Source organism: Oryctolagus cuniculus, chromosome 20 (genome assembly GCF_051225735.1).
Source record: "Oryctolagus cuniculus isolate XC-2025 breed Fujian yellow rabbit chromosome 20, ASM5122573v1, whole genome shotgun sequence".
Lineage (NCBI taxonomy): Eukaryota > Metazoa > Chordata > Mammalia > Lagomorpha > Leporidae > Oryctolagus > Oryctolagus cuniculus.
Genome location: NC_142886.1, coordinates 40222223 through 40241560, shown reverse-complemented (window position 1 = coordinate 40241560; position 19338 = coordinate 40222223). Strand labels below are relative to the sequence as shown.

At 46.4% G+C, this 19338-nt stretch overlaps 1 protein-coding gene across 6 annotated transcripts in view; it reads right to left on the bottom strand.

Moving 5' to 3' along the window:
* TDP1 (tyrosyl-DNA phosphodiesterase 1) overlaps positions 1-19338 on the bottom strand; it is a 93421-nt gene that overhangs the window by 18415 nt on the left and 55668 nt on the right. For all 6 annotated transcript variants that reach the window (XM_002719604.6, XM_070065523.2, XM_008271930.4 and 3 more), the window contains one exon: positions 2642-2744. In XM_002719604.6, the coding sequence (XP_002719650.2) occupies positions 2642-2744 (103 nt within the window). The remainder of the gene's footprint in view (positions 1-2641; positions 2745-19338) is intronic.

Here is a 19338-nt window from a genome sequence, read left to right as displayed (position 1 = left end):
CAGACGCTGCGACACAGTTGCTGGAAGACCGAGTCTCCTCTGCTGCAAAGCCCTGAGGTCATGTTTTGCAGACTGGTAAGACAAGAACCAACTCAAGGGTGGATGCCCTGGGACTGTCCACCTCCCAACAACTCTCTCATCTGTGGCGACAGGCCCACTGTTGTGGGAGAAGTCTGGGAGACAGGTGGAAGCTCGTTTTTGGCAATGGCCAGCACCTGGGCCACAGAGCCACACCCCCAGACCTGGCCAGGCCCCAACCTCGTAAGGCTCCACTGTTTAACAACTCCGGATTCCATGACATTCCCCCAGGAGCCTGTCAATAAACTCCCTCTGTCTGTGGCTTCAACAGAGCTGAAACCAAAACACCACCAATGCCCTTCTCAGCTTCTGGGCTCTGTCCACTCAGGCTTGCAGCTGGGGCGCCTTCAGTGCTATCAGCCGTGAATAGGGTGTCTATCTGGCTGTCACGACCACCCTGCCCAACTTGACTGTAGACCTTGAGAGGGCAAGGTCAGGACACATCTGTGTATTGTCCACTGCAGTGCCTGATGTCAGCACCTTGCCCGGCCTAATGGGGAAACAGCTGGTGACAAGACAGTGGCAGTGTGTGTCCTCACCAGTGCCAGGGACGAAGCTGGTGCTCAGAACAGTTCCAGGCTCTGAGCCTTGAGATGCCCACAGACTGCTGGGGAGCCTGTTACCTTCCTAGGCAGTCTGCTAGTTACAGGCATCCAGGTTGGGGCCAGCCTGTTGGAACAGTACGGACGGGGGTGGAATCTTTTTTTTATATTCCTGTCTGATGGTCTTCATAAATACTGGGATCTCTATTTCACTCGAAAGCACTGCCTGGAGGCTCCTTCTTATTCCAAGAGTACAGACACGAGACGAGAGACCAGGACCAAGCCAGCTGGGGATTCTGCACGACTGTTCCCGCTTTCTCCAAGTCTTCTCTACTACAGGCACAGAGACAACACCTGAAGCACAAAGGAGCAGCTCAGAGGGGCCCAGAGGGCCTGGAGGAGCAGTATGTCTCTCCTGCCGTCCTCTTCGCAACCAGGGATCACATTAGGACACTGACAAAACACCAGGATTTCTACAGGTGCTGGTCACAAAAGCCAAACAAGAGTAGTGTGGAACACACTGTGTTACTTATGTTACTGTTGGGAGATAATTCCGCCCTCAGTTTAAGCCACAGTCACTGTAACCACAGTGAATTATTGTCACCCTTGCACTGTGAACTCACTGCTTCCCAGAGCATTGTAATGGTGAGAGACTCTGGGGGTATCAGGGGGAAGACTGAGGGCTGTGGGACAGAGCCCGCTCTGGCTGCGCAAGGCCCCTCCTTCGTCTACAGGGCAGGGTAACAGCGCAGTAGGAGCCGTGATCTTTATTCTGAGCAGCATGCAGATCTGCTTTGCTTTCCTCTGGATAAAAACACAAAAAGCGCTGATATCTCAGGGCACCACCCTCAAGGGACCAGTCCCACAGTTCTGCAGTGAGACTCCTGTGATGGACAGCAACTGGCCCGAGGTGGTGAAGGAAAGGCAGGGAGGAGCCGCAGCTGCGCACGGCGGGAGGTGAGCGTGAGGATCGCTGGAGGCGGGCAGAGGTACTTGCACACCTGCCTGAAGCCTGTACTTTGCTGTAGCTAGTGGGTTCCAGACTCAAGTCTGATGACAAGTACATGACACCCTTAGCAAAATCTTTTGGTCCACAGGAGCTGTGCTGTAGGCATTTATTGTAAATTCAAATATAGTACATGGTGGAAAAGGAATAAAAAATATTAACCAACTCACAGTGTGAGAAGTTCTGACTGTGTTCCACCTGCACGTGTGCCTGGAGTGAGACGAGGTGAGACAGGAGACCTCGGATAGAGCCTGTCTCTCTGGGCCATCTAAGACTCTGTTGTTTAGAGAACCAAAAGCCTCATACAACCTGGGCCCTACCCAGAAGCCAGCCACTTTCTGAGCCATGCATGGCAAGCTGGGAGACAAGCCGCCGGTGCTGGACATCAGAGGAGCAGATGTTCCAACACGGCACCTTTCCAGGGCACTCACTGGACAAGTCGCAGGTGTCCTTGGCAACTGCTGAACTCTAGCCTATGATGCGCGTGCCTCTGCTTCTCAGCTTGTGTTAACAGTTCCTTTTCCAGGTGTGGTGCTGCTCCCCTCCTCTCCCGGTATCTAAACCTTACATACCTCTCAAGCCCCTACCCTGAGCTGTTTCCCAAATGCATCCTCCAATCAGCCCAGCCCATGATGTCCTGTGTTGGGCTAGGTCATTCCTTTGGCAACTTGTTACTCCCAGTGAGAAATCTTCACACCATGCTTCCCCAGATCCATGGAGGCACTGGTGTAACCTCACCGTGAGCAGCACCGGCAGTGGGAGCACTGGTGTAACCTCACCGTAATCAGGTCCGTGCCTTGAGGGCAGGACCGGAGCCTGCTGTGTCCCCGTTAGTGAATGTTCAGTAAGTTCATCAGCGTGGCTCACTGGTTAAGAACTTAGCTTTGGGTTAGATCCCAATTCTGCTACTCCCACCCCCTGGCCCCGGCCAGGAGACTGTGACTAAGTGCAGAGAACACAAAAATCCAACCAGTTCCATGTGTGACCACGTGGGCAGCCGGAAGTGTGAACTTACAAAGGTAGCAGGGAGGAAGAGGACCCCAAGCTCGTAGGAGCGGATCATCAGCTGGGTGCCGTTCTTCTCCAGCGCGCCCCAGGCGGCCTTGGACAGATTGGCGCTGTGGAGACAGGACACAGAAGAGGCTGGCTCAGTGTGCGTCACACTCTCACAGCTGCAAGAGCATCGGTCAAGAAAATATACAGGCACAATCATTTTTATTCAGTTCTTGGTGGAGCTGCGGCATTTTTGAAAAGGAATCCTGCTCTGCCACGATGTATCTAATTGCTGATTTGGGACAGCTTTGCCCTCATCTGCATTTCCCTCAGGGCAGCTATTAAAATAACTATCTTGCCTTAGAAAGATTATTCCCCTGTCCAAAGGGCCCCCCCCCCTTTATGACTTTAGTGTAGCTAGAATTCCTGGTTTTGTTGAACATATAAGTAGCATTTAATGAAAAACCATGTACAATAGCATCTTAGGCTTCATATTTTCTTTTCTTTTTTGCTTTTTTTGTGCTAGATAATGCTAATTTTTTTTTCAATGTAAAGAAAACAGGTCTAAGGGCACTAGATTGATATTTATATCTGGAAAGAAATGGTGCATTTAGAATCACTCACTGTGTGGACAAGGAGCTGTGAACATGGTCAAAAGATCACAAGTGTGGCAGGAAGGAGACTCAGAAGTGACCACATGAAAGGTAGGTGCCAGGATGCACACTGGTTCCTATTCACAGTGGAATCAAAAAAATTGATCTCACTGAAGTAGAGAATAGAACAGTGATCGCTAGAGGCCAGGAAGAGGTAGGGGTAGGGGCAGAGCAAGCAGAGAGAGGTCAGATAACAGGAACCAAAATAGACAGGAGGAGTAAGTTCTAACACTGGACAGTACAGCAGGGTGATTACAGTTTATAACAATATTTTTTTCTTTCTTTTTTTTTTTGGACAAGCAGAGTGGACAGTGAGAGAGAAAGAGAGAGACAGAGATAAAGGTCTTCCTTTGCCGTTGGTTCACCCCCCCCAAATGACCGCTGCGGCCAGCGCGCTGACCCGAAGCCAGGAGCTTCTCCTGGTCTCCTATGGGTGCAGGGCCCAAGCACTTGGGCCATCCACCACTGCCCTCCTGGGCCACAGCAGAGAGCTGGACTGGAAGAGGAGCAACTGGGACAGAATCCGGTGCCCTGACCGGGACTAGAACCTGGTGTGCCAGTGCTGCAGGCAGAGGATTAGCCTATTGAGCCATGGCGCCGGCCTATAACAATCTATTTTTTAAAAAGATTTATTTATTTGAAAGGCAGAGCTACACAGAGAGGGAAAGCCAGACATATACAGAAAGAGAGAAGGGAGAGGGAGAAAGAAGGAAGAAGAGGGAGGGAGTTCATCCATCTGCTGGTTCACTCCCCAAATGACTGCCAGGAGTCTAAACTCAGTTCAGACCTCCCATGTGGGTGGCAGTGGCCTGAGCACTTGGCCATCCTCTGCTGTTTTCCCAGGCCATCAGCAGGGAGCTGGATCTGAAGCAGAGCAGCTGGGACACAAATCAGAGCTCACATGGGATGCTGGCATCATGCCAGCCCCAGAACAATTTATTTTTAAAAAGAACGAGAAAAGAGAAGTTCAAAGGTTTCCAATACAAAGAAATGATAAATGCTGTAAGGAGATGGAAATGCTGGCTACCCTGCTTTGAGCCTGACACAGTGTGCACCTGCATCGAATCACCACATCACACCTGCGGCGGGGTGGGGAGAGGCTCTGGGTGCTGAGGCAGCGGCTCAGACTGAGCCTCTCTCACAGCACCCGCGGCGACCAAGAACGCGCATGGACCGGCTGATTGATGGAAACCTGATGTAAACAGTTTTTCAATTAGGCTCACCTAAACTCTATTTTACTTTGACGACATATCGTAAAGCCTTGGTTGTTCAGAATTCCTCAGGCCTGACTTTGTAGGTAACTGAGTATTTCGAGGTTCATTCATTGGGACATCAAGTCTCTTTCTGTGTAACACGTGGGAATCGCTGTCTGCTCCAACAGGAGACCGGCTACCCAGAAAGAGAACTAGTTCTCTGAAGAGCCCCAAGGGGACACCCCGGAAGGAACGTGGAAATCAGAGCTAAGGGGAACTCTCTTCCTGACGAAGCTCGTAAAAAGTGCTCGCAGACCTTGCTGCCTCTGGAAACGGGCACAAGAGCCCCAGGCCCGGATACCACGGCCGGGGATGGGTCAGACATAAAATGCAGGGGACGTGGGATGCTCATGGGAAAGCAGTACTGACTCTGGGGAAGATGTTTTCTTTAGCGGTCCAAGCAGCAACTTGCTTTCAGACCTCTCCCCTGTTAGCAAAAAGAAGAAAAAAGGAAAAAAAAAAATCCAAACACAAAACAGAAGCACAAAGGCAAAGCTAGCCAGTGAGTGCGAGGTGGGAGTCGTCCTCCTGTGCTGTTTGCTCTCACTCTGGATGAGCCGTCACCTTCTAGGTCGCTCTCCTGAGGGTCAGCACCATACGCCACAGGCACCTGCCAGGAGGCTTCCTCTCATTCCCGCCCTGGCCGTGTCTTCTCAACATTCCACGACCCGAGGCTAACTCGCAGTGAGGACCACGGGAGACCACACGGACCTGTCTGGAGGTTTCCTGTAGTCCTGCCTTTGTCACTGGGCTCCCAAGGGGAATTCTTAGTGTCCAGAATCTCAGCTTCAGCCCACCAAGAGGCTGCGAGTCCCTGGTGGGCTGTGCACGTGGGAAGTCAACATTCCTTGAAATATCACCTTTAATGCTTGTTCTAACTCCGATTAACATCTGGATCATTGGTATCCGGGACAGCAAGGAAGCTGGGGTGCACATTTCCAAACGCTAACTGCCCGCTGTGTGGACATCTGCTCCTATTACTGCACGGGAGTTCCAGCTTCTGCGCTCCCTGCTCTCGGGATCCACTGCACTCTGCCTGTCCCACGTTCCGCAGAGGGCTCCTGCCCGGCGGTGCCCCTGGCCCTGGTTCTTCCCGCTCCCTCTGCCTCCATCCACACTGGGCTGCTTTCTCCCCCCCCGCTGTGCTGTATATGAGCTTATTGCTCCATGCTGAAAGGTCCTTGGTCACTCAGTGGGGTGATGGATCTAATTCACCTTGGAGTCTCTGATGTAGGAAAACTACCGCCTAAGATGGAGAATTCTACGGCACTGGATTCTTGGTGTCCCATGTTCCGAGGCCCACCACAAACTCTGCCTAAGCCGTCAATAACTTTATTGATGAGGCATTACACAGTGGCTTCTGGAGGAAGTGTCAGGCAGGGCCCAATCACAGAAATACAACTAGGTGCTCATATATTTTACATATGAACATTCTATGTGTGTGAGTCCTGATGCAACCGTAGGAACGGGCTGCAGTCCTGCCAGGGCTGTCTTCTCTGCCCTGGAGCTGCAGGCCCGAGTCTACAGGGCAGAGAAGAAGGATGTGACGCAGAGGGGCTAGCTAGCACCACAAGCACGGGCTGCAGCCCCTGAGGATAACGGCCCGCGCCAGTTTCTGCTGCTGCTGGCAGTAACAGTGTAGGAGTCTCGCAGAAGCCAGGGTCCCTCATCACAGAGCTAAATACACACCCAGCCAGGCCCAGGAGTAACAGAAATTGGAGAAGGAGCCAAGGCAGATGCAAGGTGCAGCTGCCGTGTCCTGCCAACAAGGGGTGCTGCACATAGGCTGTGTGTGTGTGTGAGAAACCCGGGGGTGGGGGTGGGGGGGGTGAGAGAGGGAGGGGGAGAGAGGGGGGGAGAGAGAGAGAGAGAGAGAGAGAGAGACATCTGCCTGCTAAATATCCACTCTAATTGGAAATACAGAAGGAAGGGAGTTCTGGAAAACGAGGTTCAGCCTAGCCACACTGACCCATTACGACGTGTTATGGATTAAAGGTCTGCAACCCCCCAGAACGCTCATGCTGAAATCCTAACTTCAATGTGACAATATTAGCAGGCGGGGCCTTTGGGAGGTACCCCAAGGGAGAGGAGAGAGTGATAGAATGAGCCAAGGGCAGAACATAAACCTGTAAGGTTCAGGTTGGATTGGGCAGCAATTGAGAGAGAGGCTGCATCTGAGAGCTAAGAGAGAACTAGAAAAGCCAGGTGGAGAGAAAGCCAGGAGAGAGAGGCTGTAAAGGGTAGAAAACACCAGGGTTCCTCAGCCGGGGCCTCTTAATCTTTGGGCTATATCCCTCATTGTTAGGGAGCTGTCCCGTGCATTGTTGATGTTTTCCCAAACATCCCTGGCCTCTATCCCTTAGAGACCAATAACTGTCCATCCTCCAGTTGTGACAACAAGAAATGTCTCCAGACATTGCCAAATACCACTCAGGAAAAATCACTCCTAATTGAGAACCACCAGCCAAGAGGAATGAGGAATATAATAAGACTGTTAGGGCAGGCATGATTATTGTTTGAGTGGAGATCAGGCTAGAGGGACTGGAAGAGGGAGGAGAGGGAAAAGAAGCTGGAGTGTGGACAGTGTGTCCCAAGCAGAGAGGAAGGGAAGGCCAGTGAGCTGCCGCCTCAGACACTTGCTGCAGGCATTCTGCATTTTCACATTGTAATGCTAATATCTATGTCAGCTGGATGTCTTTGGAAAATTGTGTTTTATGGGGACTAAAAAATTAAGAAGTGTAGCTACTGCTATTTTTTACATAATTGTCTATCTGTTCAAATACTCTCTGTTCCTCTGGAGATCAGTAAATAGTATATTAGTCTGATGTGTAGAAAAATGGACTGTCTAGCACCTACCCTTCAAGATTACAGAGGCCTCTGTTGAGACCAGCATGCATAAAGCAGACCGCTCTACTTAAATACACACAAAGCAGGTCTTACCATGGGTTAGGTCCCTGGCATAGGAGTTGGTTACGTTAGGGGGCTCCTGTGATTGTATTTAAGAAGTAGGTGACATGGCTATCACCATTACCAATATACTACCTACTTTACAGGACGGGGCAGCATTGGGCCACAAGGGGCCAAGCCACTACCTGCAATGCTGGCATTCCGTATCGGAGTGCTGTTTCGAGTGCCCGCTGCTCTGCTTCTGATCCAGCTTTCTGCTAATACATCTGAGAAGACAGCAGAAGATAGCCCAAGTACTTGGCCCCTGCCACCCATGTAGGATACTGGATGGAGTTCCTGGCTCATGCAGACCTGGATGTTATGGCCATCTGGGGAGTGAAATAGTGAATGAAGATCCTCTCTTTGTCTCTGTCTCTCCCCTTCTCTGTTGCTCTGCCTTTCAAATAAATAAATAGTTATGGTATACCCTGGTTCTTCTCTTGTGTGACTAAGTGACAGAATTCTTTGGAAGGCAGGTCCACCTAGGCCTTGTGATTCTACAGTTTAGGAGGTAGATGGGTCTAAAATTACTTTACAGATTGCAACACAGATTTTATAATACTTACACAAGCCCCCAAAGCAGAAATACAGTGAGCTTCTATCTTACTCAGTAAATAAAATAAAAAGGATTTCCTGGCAATGAATACAAAGACTTGAAAAGAGCAACAGACTTAGAGATTTGAGGTTTGGTTTTGGCTAGCTCTGTTACCTTTTGGTTATGTACTCTGGTCTCCAATTTCTTCATTTATCATACAGATTTAACACCGTCTGCTCACAGTATTGGGGTATAATGAGGAATTAAATGAACAATCTAGGTAAAAGTGCTTACACTGTAAAGTACAACATAAAGATAAGGTCTGGGAAAGTACTGAAACTTTAAAAAAATTATTTACTTGAAAGGGAGAGAGTAGAGTAGGAGGGAGAGAGATCTCCCATTTGCTGGCTTATTCCCTAAATGACACTGACTACTGGACCAGGCCAAAGCAGAGCCTGCAACTCAATCTGGGTCTCTCAGTGGGTGGCAGAGACACAGCTCCCTGAGCTTCACCTGCTGCTTCCCAGGGCACACATGAGCAGGGAGCTGGAAGAGAGAGCAAGCCAGGACTCAAACCTGAGCACTACAGCACGAGACATGGGCATTCTAAGTAACGTCTGAACTGCTGAGCCAAAAGCCTACTTCAAGTATTGATGTTTTTAAGAGAATTACAGAATGTTTGTTAGAATGGACCCTGGAAAATAATCTTTGTAACAGTTAAAAAAATTCTTTTTAACCTGGATAACCCTTTGTTCACAGAAGTCATTTAAAACAAACAAAAGACTATTGTCTGTGTGCACCAGGAATGCACTCCTCTCCTCATGCCCACTGTTGGGGTGGCCTTGGAAGGAGGTTTCCAAAACCCACAGGGCTCCAAGGAACATAGTGTGAAAACCACTGACTCAGCCCAACCCCTGGTTTATGGATGCGGAGCAGGCCAAGATGGCTGCAGCAATTGTCTTTAATAAGCAGGAGCGGGATTGCAGACCCTAGACGGTTACACAGCCAGGTAAGACCGAAAGGTCTGAGGTGTGGCCAACATTTGACCAATGGACCCCAGGAGCCTTGAAAAGCTTTCTGAAGAAGGCCCCACCTCTGATGCGCCCCTCCCAACTCCTCACCCCCTCCCCCCAGTCTGTGAAGGTCATGGCCTTGACTTTGTTTTCCTGAGTCCTACACTGGTCAAAGCCTGCTGGGAATCATTCTCGTCTTTTTGGAGCCTCACGGAGAGTAACACAGTGTGTTGGTGCCACAAATGAAGATTCACTAAGGCCAGTGACCAGCCCCACAGCATCTGCGACTCTCCCGGAGAGCTGTGCCCACCCAACAGGTAAGCCGCTCCTTCCTCCCAACTCTTGGCCTGAGACCACTCTCAGCCTGGGAATCCCACCGATTTTTCCGTTACATCTCTGGGTGAAGGCTCTGCTGCCTTCTCACCCCATGGCCACCGTACCCCATCTTGGATGCTGGCATCCTCTCTCAGGAGGTGTTCCTGTCTCTGTGTTCTAATTCTTCTAATCCATCCCATAAACTCATTTCAGAAAGAGTATATGACTTGGAGCTAACAAAAGATCTAGATTCAAGTTCAAGTTCAAGCATTTACTAGATGAACAGCCTGAACCCTATATGCCCACATCCACATTCATAAAATGTGTATAATAATAATAATGGCACCATTTAGAGCTCAGAAAGCACATGACAGCATTGTTGTGAAAACAGTGTGTTGATTATAATAACGGCATTACAGGTGACATCAGTAAAACACTGCGCATCTCCTCACACCCTTGGTCAAAAACGTTTGGTGAACCCTAACTGTAAAGTCTAAAATCATTCCCCCTCCCTGCACTTGCTGGGCTTCTTTCTCAGCCCTCCCTACCCAACACTGCATGCCAGCCAAGATTCTCTATCTCCCCAAACTACCATTTCAGGACCTTCAAAGTTCATCATTTCTTCTACTAAAGTGCTCAGGAAGCCCTACCAGATACCTGCTCTTTCAGGCACAAAAAGTACCACTTCCTAAAGCTTCATGTACTCACTCCATGTATAAGGGATCTTAATAATTTATTAATAGGTACTAAATGGGATGCCTTAACTACCACAGCACACATCCTCCCCCGACTCACTGATCAGGCTCTCAGCAGGCCGGCAGAAGTAGCAAGCTCAGGGATGCCTGCAGGTCTGCAACCGGAATAGGCACTGGATGTGTTTGCAAATCGCAGAGCAGAGGAGTGAAACACTGAATGGACGACAGGAGACTTAGAAGCAGTGTGGGCAGTGGAAACAGCCAGGAAACAGGCACAAGGTAGCTGAGCTTGGTGTGAACAGACTGTAGGGGCAGAAACCAGAGTAAGACGCTCAAGAAATTTTTGTCAGCTGCCCAGATGTTGACCAGTAAACAAGAATTGGATGGTCATGATGAAGTATTTCATGGGAGCACTGGAGCTTTAGGCACTGCACCCCAACAAAGTCTGGCACAGAACAGACACCCAATTCTTGCTTGTTGAGTGAACTCACAGAGGCAGGGCACACAAAAGCTGACCAAAGAGAAACATCTGGAGACTCACTGCTGGCGACCCAGTCACCTAAGCTTGCTCAGCAAGGGATGCAAATGACAGCAACGGTGGGAATGAAAATCTTGACAGCAGGCAAGGCTATGGGAAAGCTGAGGGCAGGAGACCAAGACACGGGGTGCAGGTGCAGGGCCAGGGCAGAGATCAGGGAACCCGACTCAGCACAGGCAGCTGACGCTGTGTGCAGAGATGAGAGAAGACGGGGCAGGCTTGCTTTAGGAAACTGGGCTGTGGTACAATTTTTGAGCTGTGTGCTTTCTTTAGAACATCAGACAACAGTGCCAAACCCGAAGCAGAGGGATAACATGCCTACACCAACTGGAATGGAAGTTCCTCAAGGGCAGGCAGCACACCCCTTGCTCATTCATAACCAAATGCTAGGCCAGAAATACTCACACCAGACTGCTTAGCTCTCCAGCCTACAAGTGGGTCGCTGGGGCACGTTATTTAAGCTCTCTACACTTTAGCTTTCACATCTCTAAAATGGAAATAGAATAATACCTAGCTAACTGGGAAGATTAAATCACTTAGTATAAAAAGGGACTTAGCCAGCATATAGTAAGCACCATGACTACCTGTTACTATTCATGGGCAGGGGTTTCTCTGGAGGCTAATCTCTGGTGGGGGACTACCAAACAGCACCTCCGCCCCAGCCTCAGGTGCACCTCACGACCAGCAATGCCAGGGTGCAGAGGGCCCAGAGGCCCAGGTCAGGGGTCTCGGCCTTTCCCCATCAGGGAAAATGGTTCATGAGAATCACTCAGAGTTGTGGAAAAGGGCATGTTTGTACCAGAATGCAACAGAGCAAGGGTGGCAACATGACCTTGAATTATCTCTAACACGAAGCAAATCATCTGCAGATTGATTGACAATCATTATTTGTAACAAAGTACATGAGGCATGCCAACTAATCCCAGTATCTTGGAGCCACAGTGCCAGGCAACCAAGCCTAACCAGTACCATCTACAAGTATTCTTGTGTGTGTGTGTGTGTGATCCAATTTGACTTTCACACACACACAATAACAAAAAAAATCCTCAGAGAAAAAAAGTTTCAAAATCAAAGGAACAGACATTAAAGAAGTGTTGCACAGTGATTTTGAAAAGCAGAGGAAGGAACGCCGTGGTGATCCTGCAGTCAAGCACTTGTCTCATTTTCTCCCAGAGTGGCAGCACCAACATTCCGGCTCATTGCGGGCAATCCTGCACTGTTTGCTAGTTGCTAGGCAACCATGATGGCAAGGCAGTACTCGCCTTGTTTCCTGCCCTCCCACAAGGCACAGCTTTCCTAACTGCTCTCCTTGGGTTTGCCGGTTAAACCTGGGCTCAATCTTCTTAGCCAAGGCAGCTTCTAAGGCTCTGGCCTGCAGTAAAATCTAAACGCTGTATTTGTCAACATGACCCAATAATTTCTTTTTCTTTCTTTTTTTTTTTTTTAAACAGGCAGAGTGGACAGTGAGAGAGAGAGAGACAGACAGAAATGTCTTCCTTTGCCGTTGGTTCACCCTCCAATGGCTGCCGTGGCCGGCGCGCTGCGGCCGGTGCACCGCGCTGATCTGATGGCAGGAGCCAGGTACTTATCCTGGTCTCCCATGGGGTGCAGGGCCCAAGCACTTGGGCCATCCTCCACTGCACTCCCTGGCCACAGCAGAGAGCTGGCCTGGAAGAGGGGCAACCGGAACAGAATCCGGCGCCCCGACCGGGACTAGAACCCAGGGTGCCGGCACCGCAAGGCGGAGGATTAGCCTAGTGAGCCGCGGTGCCGGCCCAATAATTTCTATAACAGGAGGCTGCCCATGAAAAAATGGGATTTCATGATTGTATCAAAACAGATGGGAGGAAAACCTTATTAAACCCATAAATAGCCTTCCATGAAGCTAGCAGCCAGACACAAGAACATCATCAGCCAATACAGTAGTATGGAAGTTCAAGCTAAACTGTTATTTTAAGTTTCTTTTTTTTTTTTAAAGATTTATTTTCATTTATTTGAAAGAGAGTTACAGAGAAAAGGAGAGAGAGAGAGACAGACAGACAGACAGACAGAAGTCCTCCATCTGCTGGTTCACTCCCCAAATGGCCACAACAGCTGGAGCTGGGCTGATCCGAAGCCAGGAGCCAGGAGCTTCTTCTGGTTTTCCAACATGGCTGCAGAGGCCCAAGCACTTTTGCCACCCTCCACTCCTTTCCCAGGCCATAGCAGGAAGCTGGATCAGAAGTGGAGCAGCCAGGACTTGAACTGGCACCTACAAGGGATGCCGGCACTGCAGGTAGTGTCTTTACCCACTCCGCCACAGTGCCAAAACCTGAACCAGTTTTTAAATTAACCACATATTGGGTTTAGACAAAGCTGTATTTATGGACAAGTCTTTAAGTCATGTATTATGCATCAATGTGTTATATATGCAATACAGATAAAGGCTTTGCAGGCTGCTTGTTTAAACTCCAAAGTCCAAATGATGAGCCACTAAAAATCCAGCAGTTAATATTAAATAGATTATTAATAGATCAACGGATACCATCATTGATAGATGGAGGATATATTCTACCATCTTCTGAGCATTCTATACATGGGAAAAAGGCCTAGATTGTAAAGATTTAAACGGCAAGGCTAGTAAGTGGAAATCCCAAATTAGGACTTGGCTCTTTGGACTCTTTCTCAGATTATCGCCTTCATACTACGCTGGCTGACCAGACAACATCACCATCTGGGTTTGAAAAGGCTGATGGGGCTAAAGCTATTAAACTTACAAATCTAGCAGTGGTGGCTTCAGGAGGGGGAGCACAGCAGCTGAGGAACAGGAGTAGGAAGACACATGAGACTTTTTTTATGTATCTTCTTCATATTGTGTGCCTACACAAGGGCACATCAAAACGTTCATGGTAAACGGAATTAAAAGAGCTTATTTTGGTGTCAAAAAACTTTGAAATCAGAGTTGTCATTGTGGAAAAGCAAGTTAAGCCTCTGCCTGTGATGCTGGCATCCCATATGAGCGCCAGTTCAAGATCCTGCCGCTCTACTTCTGATCCAGTTTCATGTTAACGTATCTGGGAAAGCAAGAGAAGATGGCCCACGTGCTTGGGCCCTTGCATCCACTTGAAGACCCAGAAGATTCGGGCTCCTGGCTTCAGAACAGCCCAGCCCTGGCCATTGCAGCCATTTGGGGAGTTAACTGGCGGATAGATCTCTCTCTCATTGTCTCTCCTCCGCCTTTCAAGTAAATAAAAAATAAATCTTAAAACAAAAACACAACAAACTTTGGAATCTAGTCTGTAATTTTTTTTCATAAAGCACATTTGCCATGAGCTTTTTCAAGTACCTATATAATGGGGCAGCACTATGGCACAACGGGTTAAGCTGCCACCTGGGACTCCAGCATTCCATGTGGGTGTTGGTTCATATCCTGGCTGCCTCACTTCCTATGCAGCTCCCTGCTTTTGGCTTGGGAAAAGCAACGGAGGATGGCCCAAGTGTCTGAGCCCCTGCCACCCACGTGGGAGACCTGGAAAGAGAGCCTGGCTTTGGCTTGGCCCAGCCCTGGCCACTGTGGCAATCTGGGGAGTGAACCAGTGGATAGACGAGCTCTCTGGGTTAACTCTTTGAAAATAATTAATCAAAAGAAAAATTCCCCAATGTTACATATTTGAAAAAATAAAGTTTTTCAAGGGTTCTGATTCAAATATTTATTGGTCACTAACTGTGTGTCAGAGGCCAAGGACATAAAGATGAGTAAAGACAGGAATCTGTGCTCAAGCACCTTATAATATACAGATGCAAAATATCCATAAAAAAACCGTGAGGAAGGTGTAAAAAAGACCAAATAAAAGGTGTCAAAAAATTCACCAATTATAGCTGCTTAGCTAGAAAAATCTCCAAGAGGAGAGTTTGACATTGCTCTCAAGGAGAAGTATAATATTTCTAGACAGTACAGACAGAAACAAACTGGAAATATGAGAAGCAGTCTAAAAACGAATGGTAGTTAGACTGAGGGGAACTCACTCACTGATTCAAAATCTTCTGGGCCTCCATAGCCTAGGCACAGTACCAGGCAGTCATCCTGGCCAAAAACTCAGACAGTAAGTAATTACCAAGTCAGCACGAGTGTTCTGGAAGGAAGTAAAGTATTGTACTTACAAGCTCATTTTATCTCAGGGTAGAACAAAAACTTCCAATGTAGACAGTCCAATAAATAGAAAACTTCATAAAAAATGGTTTTAAAATTCTCAGTGATGTGGTAACTATGGCAGCCAGATACCAAAACATGACCTGTGATATCTGTGAAAAATGTACTCAGGGACAGCCACAATCTCAACACAGACTGAAAGAGAAGAGATGAAAACTGTGGCACATTTCTGTTTAAAGAAGTAAAATGGAAGATGAAAACTCAAGATTCCGATGATCTGTGACCCTCATCAGGAAGCCAGTGCGTCTCCCACTCAGGAAGGGTAGAGGACAAGGAGTAACAAGGAGTGATGTACACACCACAGCCGTCTCATGAAGCACACCTCTAAGGTGATGAATTGCTTTAGATTAGGAAGTCAGATCTTTAGGGAGTTCGTTAACCTTCTGTAAGACCTTATTTTCAACAACTCTCCTGCCCAGGAGAATACGGCTCTTCAAAGGGGTCACTCCCCCCAATGCCACACAAAGTTTCCTCCTTTGGCTTCAAGTAAGTATAAAACTTCTTGCTCAAACTGCTTTTGAAGCCTGAAGTTCAATCTTCTGAGAATATGTTCAAGGATAGTTTTGCTGTCAGCCCAGAATAGTATATCCTGCAAAGCTCTCATTTGTGAATGAAGGTGGAACAAAGACCTTTCATAACAAACAGAAACTGAAAGAATTTGTCACCACTCATCCAGCCCTACAAAAGATACTTAAAGATGTGTTACAGAAACACGTCATCAATACGAAAGAAGGTAAAGGAAGAAAATCTCACAGTAAGTAAATAAAATATTCATAGCAAGTAAGAAAAGCTTCACAGGAAGTTCAAAGTATAAAACAGAAATATCTTTGGAAATATGGCAGGGCAAAGTCACTACTTATCAAAAGTCACATTGAATGTAAATGGCCTCAACTCTCCAGTTAAAAGACACAGACTGGCTGAATGGATTAAAAAACAAAACTCTTGCTGCTTACAAGAAACACATCTTTCCAACAAAGGTGCATACAGACTGAAAGTAAAAGGTTGGAAAGATATTCCATGCCAACAGAAACCAAAAAAGAGCTGGTGTAGCCATCTTAATATCAGACAAAATAGATTTTAACACAAAAACTGTTAAAAGAGTCAAAGAGGGGAACTATATAATGATTAAGGGATCAATTCAACAGGAAGATGTAACCATTATATACGTATATGCACCTAATAACAGGACACCAGGCTATTAAAAAGATGTGTTAAGGGACTTAAAGGGAGGCTTACAATGCAATACAATAGGATTGGGGGACTTCAATATTCCACTTTCAGCAATGGACAGATCAACCAGATAGAAAATCAACAAGGAAACAGCAGATTTAATCAACACTATAGATCAAATGGACCTAACAGATATCTATAGAAGTTTTCATCTTACACTTAATACACATTCTCGGTGCTGGCACCGTGGCTCACTTGGTTAATCCTCTGCCTGCGGCACAGGCATCTCATATGGGCGCTAGGTTCTAGTCCCAGTTGCTTCTCTTCCAGTCCAGCTCTCTGCTGTGGCCCGGGAGGGCAGTGGAGGATGGCCCAAGTGCTTGGGCCCCTGCACCTGCATGGGAGACCAGGAGGAAGCACCTGGCTCCTGGCTTCGGATTGGCGCAGCACTGGCCATGGTGGCCATTTGCGGAGTGAACCAATGGAAGGAAGACCTTTCTCTCTATCCCTCTAACTCTGTCAAATTAAAAAAAAAAGAACACACATTCTTCTCAGCAATGCATGCAGCTTACTCTAGGATTGACCACTTACGAGGCCACAAAGCAAGTTTCAGCAAATTCAGAAAAATCGAAATAATACCATGCAACTTCTCAGACCACAATGGAATAAAGCTGGAAATCAGCAACTTGGGAATCTCTAGAGCATATGCAAACACATGGACACTGAACATGCTCCTGAATGAACAGTGCATTACAGAAGAAACCAAAAGAGAAATCAAAAACTTCCTGGAAGCAAATGAAGATAACAACACAACATATCAAAACTTATGGGATACAGCAAAAGCAGTGTTAAGAGGAAAGTTTATGGCAATTGGTGCGTACATCAAGAAATTGGAAAGGGACCAAATAAATGAGCTATAAATGCATCTCAAGGATCTAGAAAAACTACAGCAAATCAAAACAAATACTAGTAGGAGAAAAGAAATAATTAAAATTAGAGAAGAAGTCAACAACACTGAATCCAAAAAACATTACAAAAGATCAGCAAAATGACGAGCTGCTTTTTTGAAAAAATAAACAAAACTGACACACCATTGGCCCAACTAACCAAAAATAAAAAAAAAAAAAAAAAAGGAGAGAAGAAGATCCAAATCAATAAAATTAGAGATGAAAAAGGGAATGTAACAACAGAGACCACAGAAATAGAGTCATCAGAAATTACTACAAAGAGTTGTATGCCAACAAACTGGGAAATCTAGCAGAAATGGAGAGATTCCTGGACACATACAACCTACCTAAACTGAACCATGAAGACACAGAAAACCTAAATAGACCCATAACCAAGACAGAAATTGAATCATTAATAAAGACCCTCCCAACAAGGAAAACCCAGGACCAGATGGATTCACTGCTGAATTCTATCAGACATTTAAAGCAGAACTAACTCCAATTCTTCTCAAGGTATTCAAAACAACTGAAAGAGAGGGAATATTCCCAAATTGTTTCTATGAAGCCAGCATCAACCTTAATTCCTAAACCTGAAAAAGATGCAGCAAAGAAAGAAAATTACAGACCAATTTCCCTGATGAACATAGACACAAAAATCCTCAATAAAATTCTAGCCAATAGAATCCAACAATACATCAGAAAGATCATCCACCCAAAGTGGGATTTATCCCTGGTATGCAGGGATGATTCAACATTTGCAAATCAATGTGATGCACCACATTAACAAACTGCAGAAGAAAAACCATATGATTATCTCAACAGATGCAGAGAGCATTTGATAAAATATAGCACCCTTTCATGATGAAAACTCTAAGCAAACTGGGCATTGAAGGAACATTCTTCAACACAATCAAGGCAATTTATGACAAACCCACAGCCAACATCATATTGAATGGGGAAAAGTTGGAAGCATTCCCACTGAGATCCAGGACCAGAAAGCGATGCCCGCTCTCACCATTGTTATTCAATATAGTCCTGGAAGTTTCAGACAGAGCCATTAGGCAAGAAAAAGAAATCAAGGGGATACAAATTGGGAAGGAAGAAGCCAAACTATCCCTCTTTGCAGACAATATGATTCTTTATTTAGGGGATCCAAAGAACTCCACTAAGAGATTACTGAAACTCAAGAGAGTTTGGTAAAGTAGCAAGATATGAAATCAATACACAAAAATCAACAGCCTTTGTATACACAGACAATGTCATGGCTGAGAAAGAACTTCTAAGATCAATCCCATTCACAATACCCACAAAAACAATCAAATACCTTGGAATAAACTTAACCAAGGATGTCAAAGATCTCTACTTTGAGAAGAGGTACAAAAAAATGGAAAAATCTTCCATGTTCACGGATTGGAAGAATCAGTATCATCAAAATGTCCATTCTCCCAAAAGCAATTTACAGATTCAATGCAGTACCAATTGAAACACCAAAAACATTCTGTTCAGATCTGGAAAAAATGCTGCTGAAATTCATATGGAGGCACAGGAGACCTCGAATAGCTAACGCAGTCTTATACAACAAAAACAGAGCCAGAGGCATCACAATACTAGATTTCAAGACATACTACAGGGCAGTTATAATCAAAACAGCCTGGTGCTGGTAACAGAAGCAGATGGATAGATCAATGTAACAGAATAGAAATATCAGTTATCAATCTAAACATCTACAACCAACTTATCTTTGATCAAGGAGCTAAAACCAATTCCTGGAACACGGACAATCTATCCAATAAATGGTGCTGGGAAAATTGGATTTCCACATGCAAGACCCCTATCTTACACCTTACACAAAAATCCACTCAACATGGATTAAAGATTTAAATCTATGACCTGACACCACCAAACTATTAGAAAACACTGGAGAAACCCTGCAAGATATTGGCACAGGCAAAGACTTCTTGGAAAAGACCCCAGAGGCACAGGCAGCCAAAGCCAAAATTAACATTTGGGATTATATCAAATTGAGAAGTTTCTGTACTGCAAAAGAAACAGTCAGGAAAGTGAAGAGGCAACCAACAGAATGGGAGAAAATATTTGCAAATCATGCAACTGATTAAAGATTAATAACCAGAATCTACAAAGAGATCAGGAAACTCCACAACAACCCACTTAAGAGATGGGCCAAGGACCTTAATAGACATTTTTCAAAAGAGGAAATCCAAATGGCCAACAGACACATGAAAAAATGTTCAGGATCACTAGCCATCAGGGAAAGGCAAATCAAAACCACAATGAGGTTTCACTTCACCCCAGTTAGAATGGCCCTCATACAGAAATCAACAAACAACAGATGCTGGTGAGGATGTGCGGAAAAAGGCACACTAATCCACCACTGGCAGGAATGCAAACTGGAAAGCCACTATGGAAGTCAGTTTGGAGATACCTCAGAAATCTGAATATAGCCC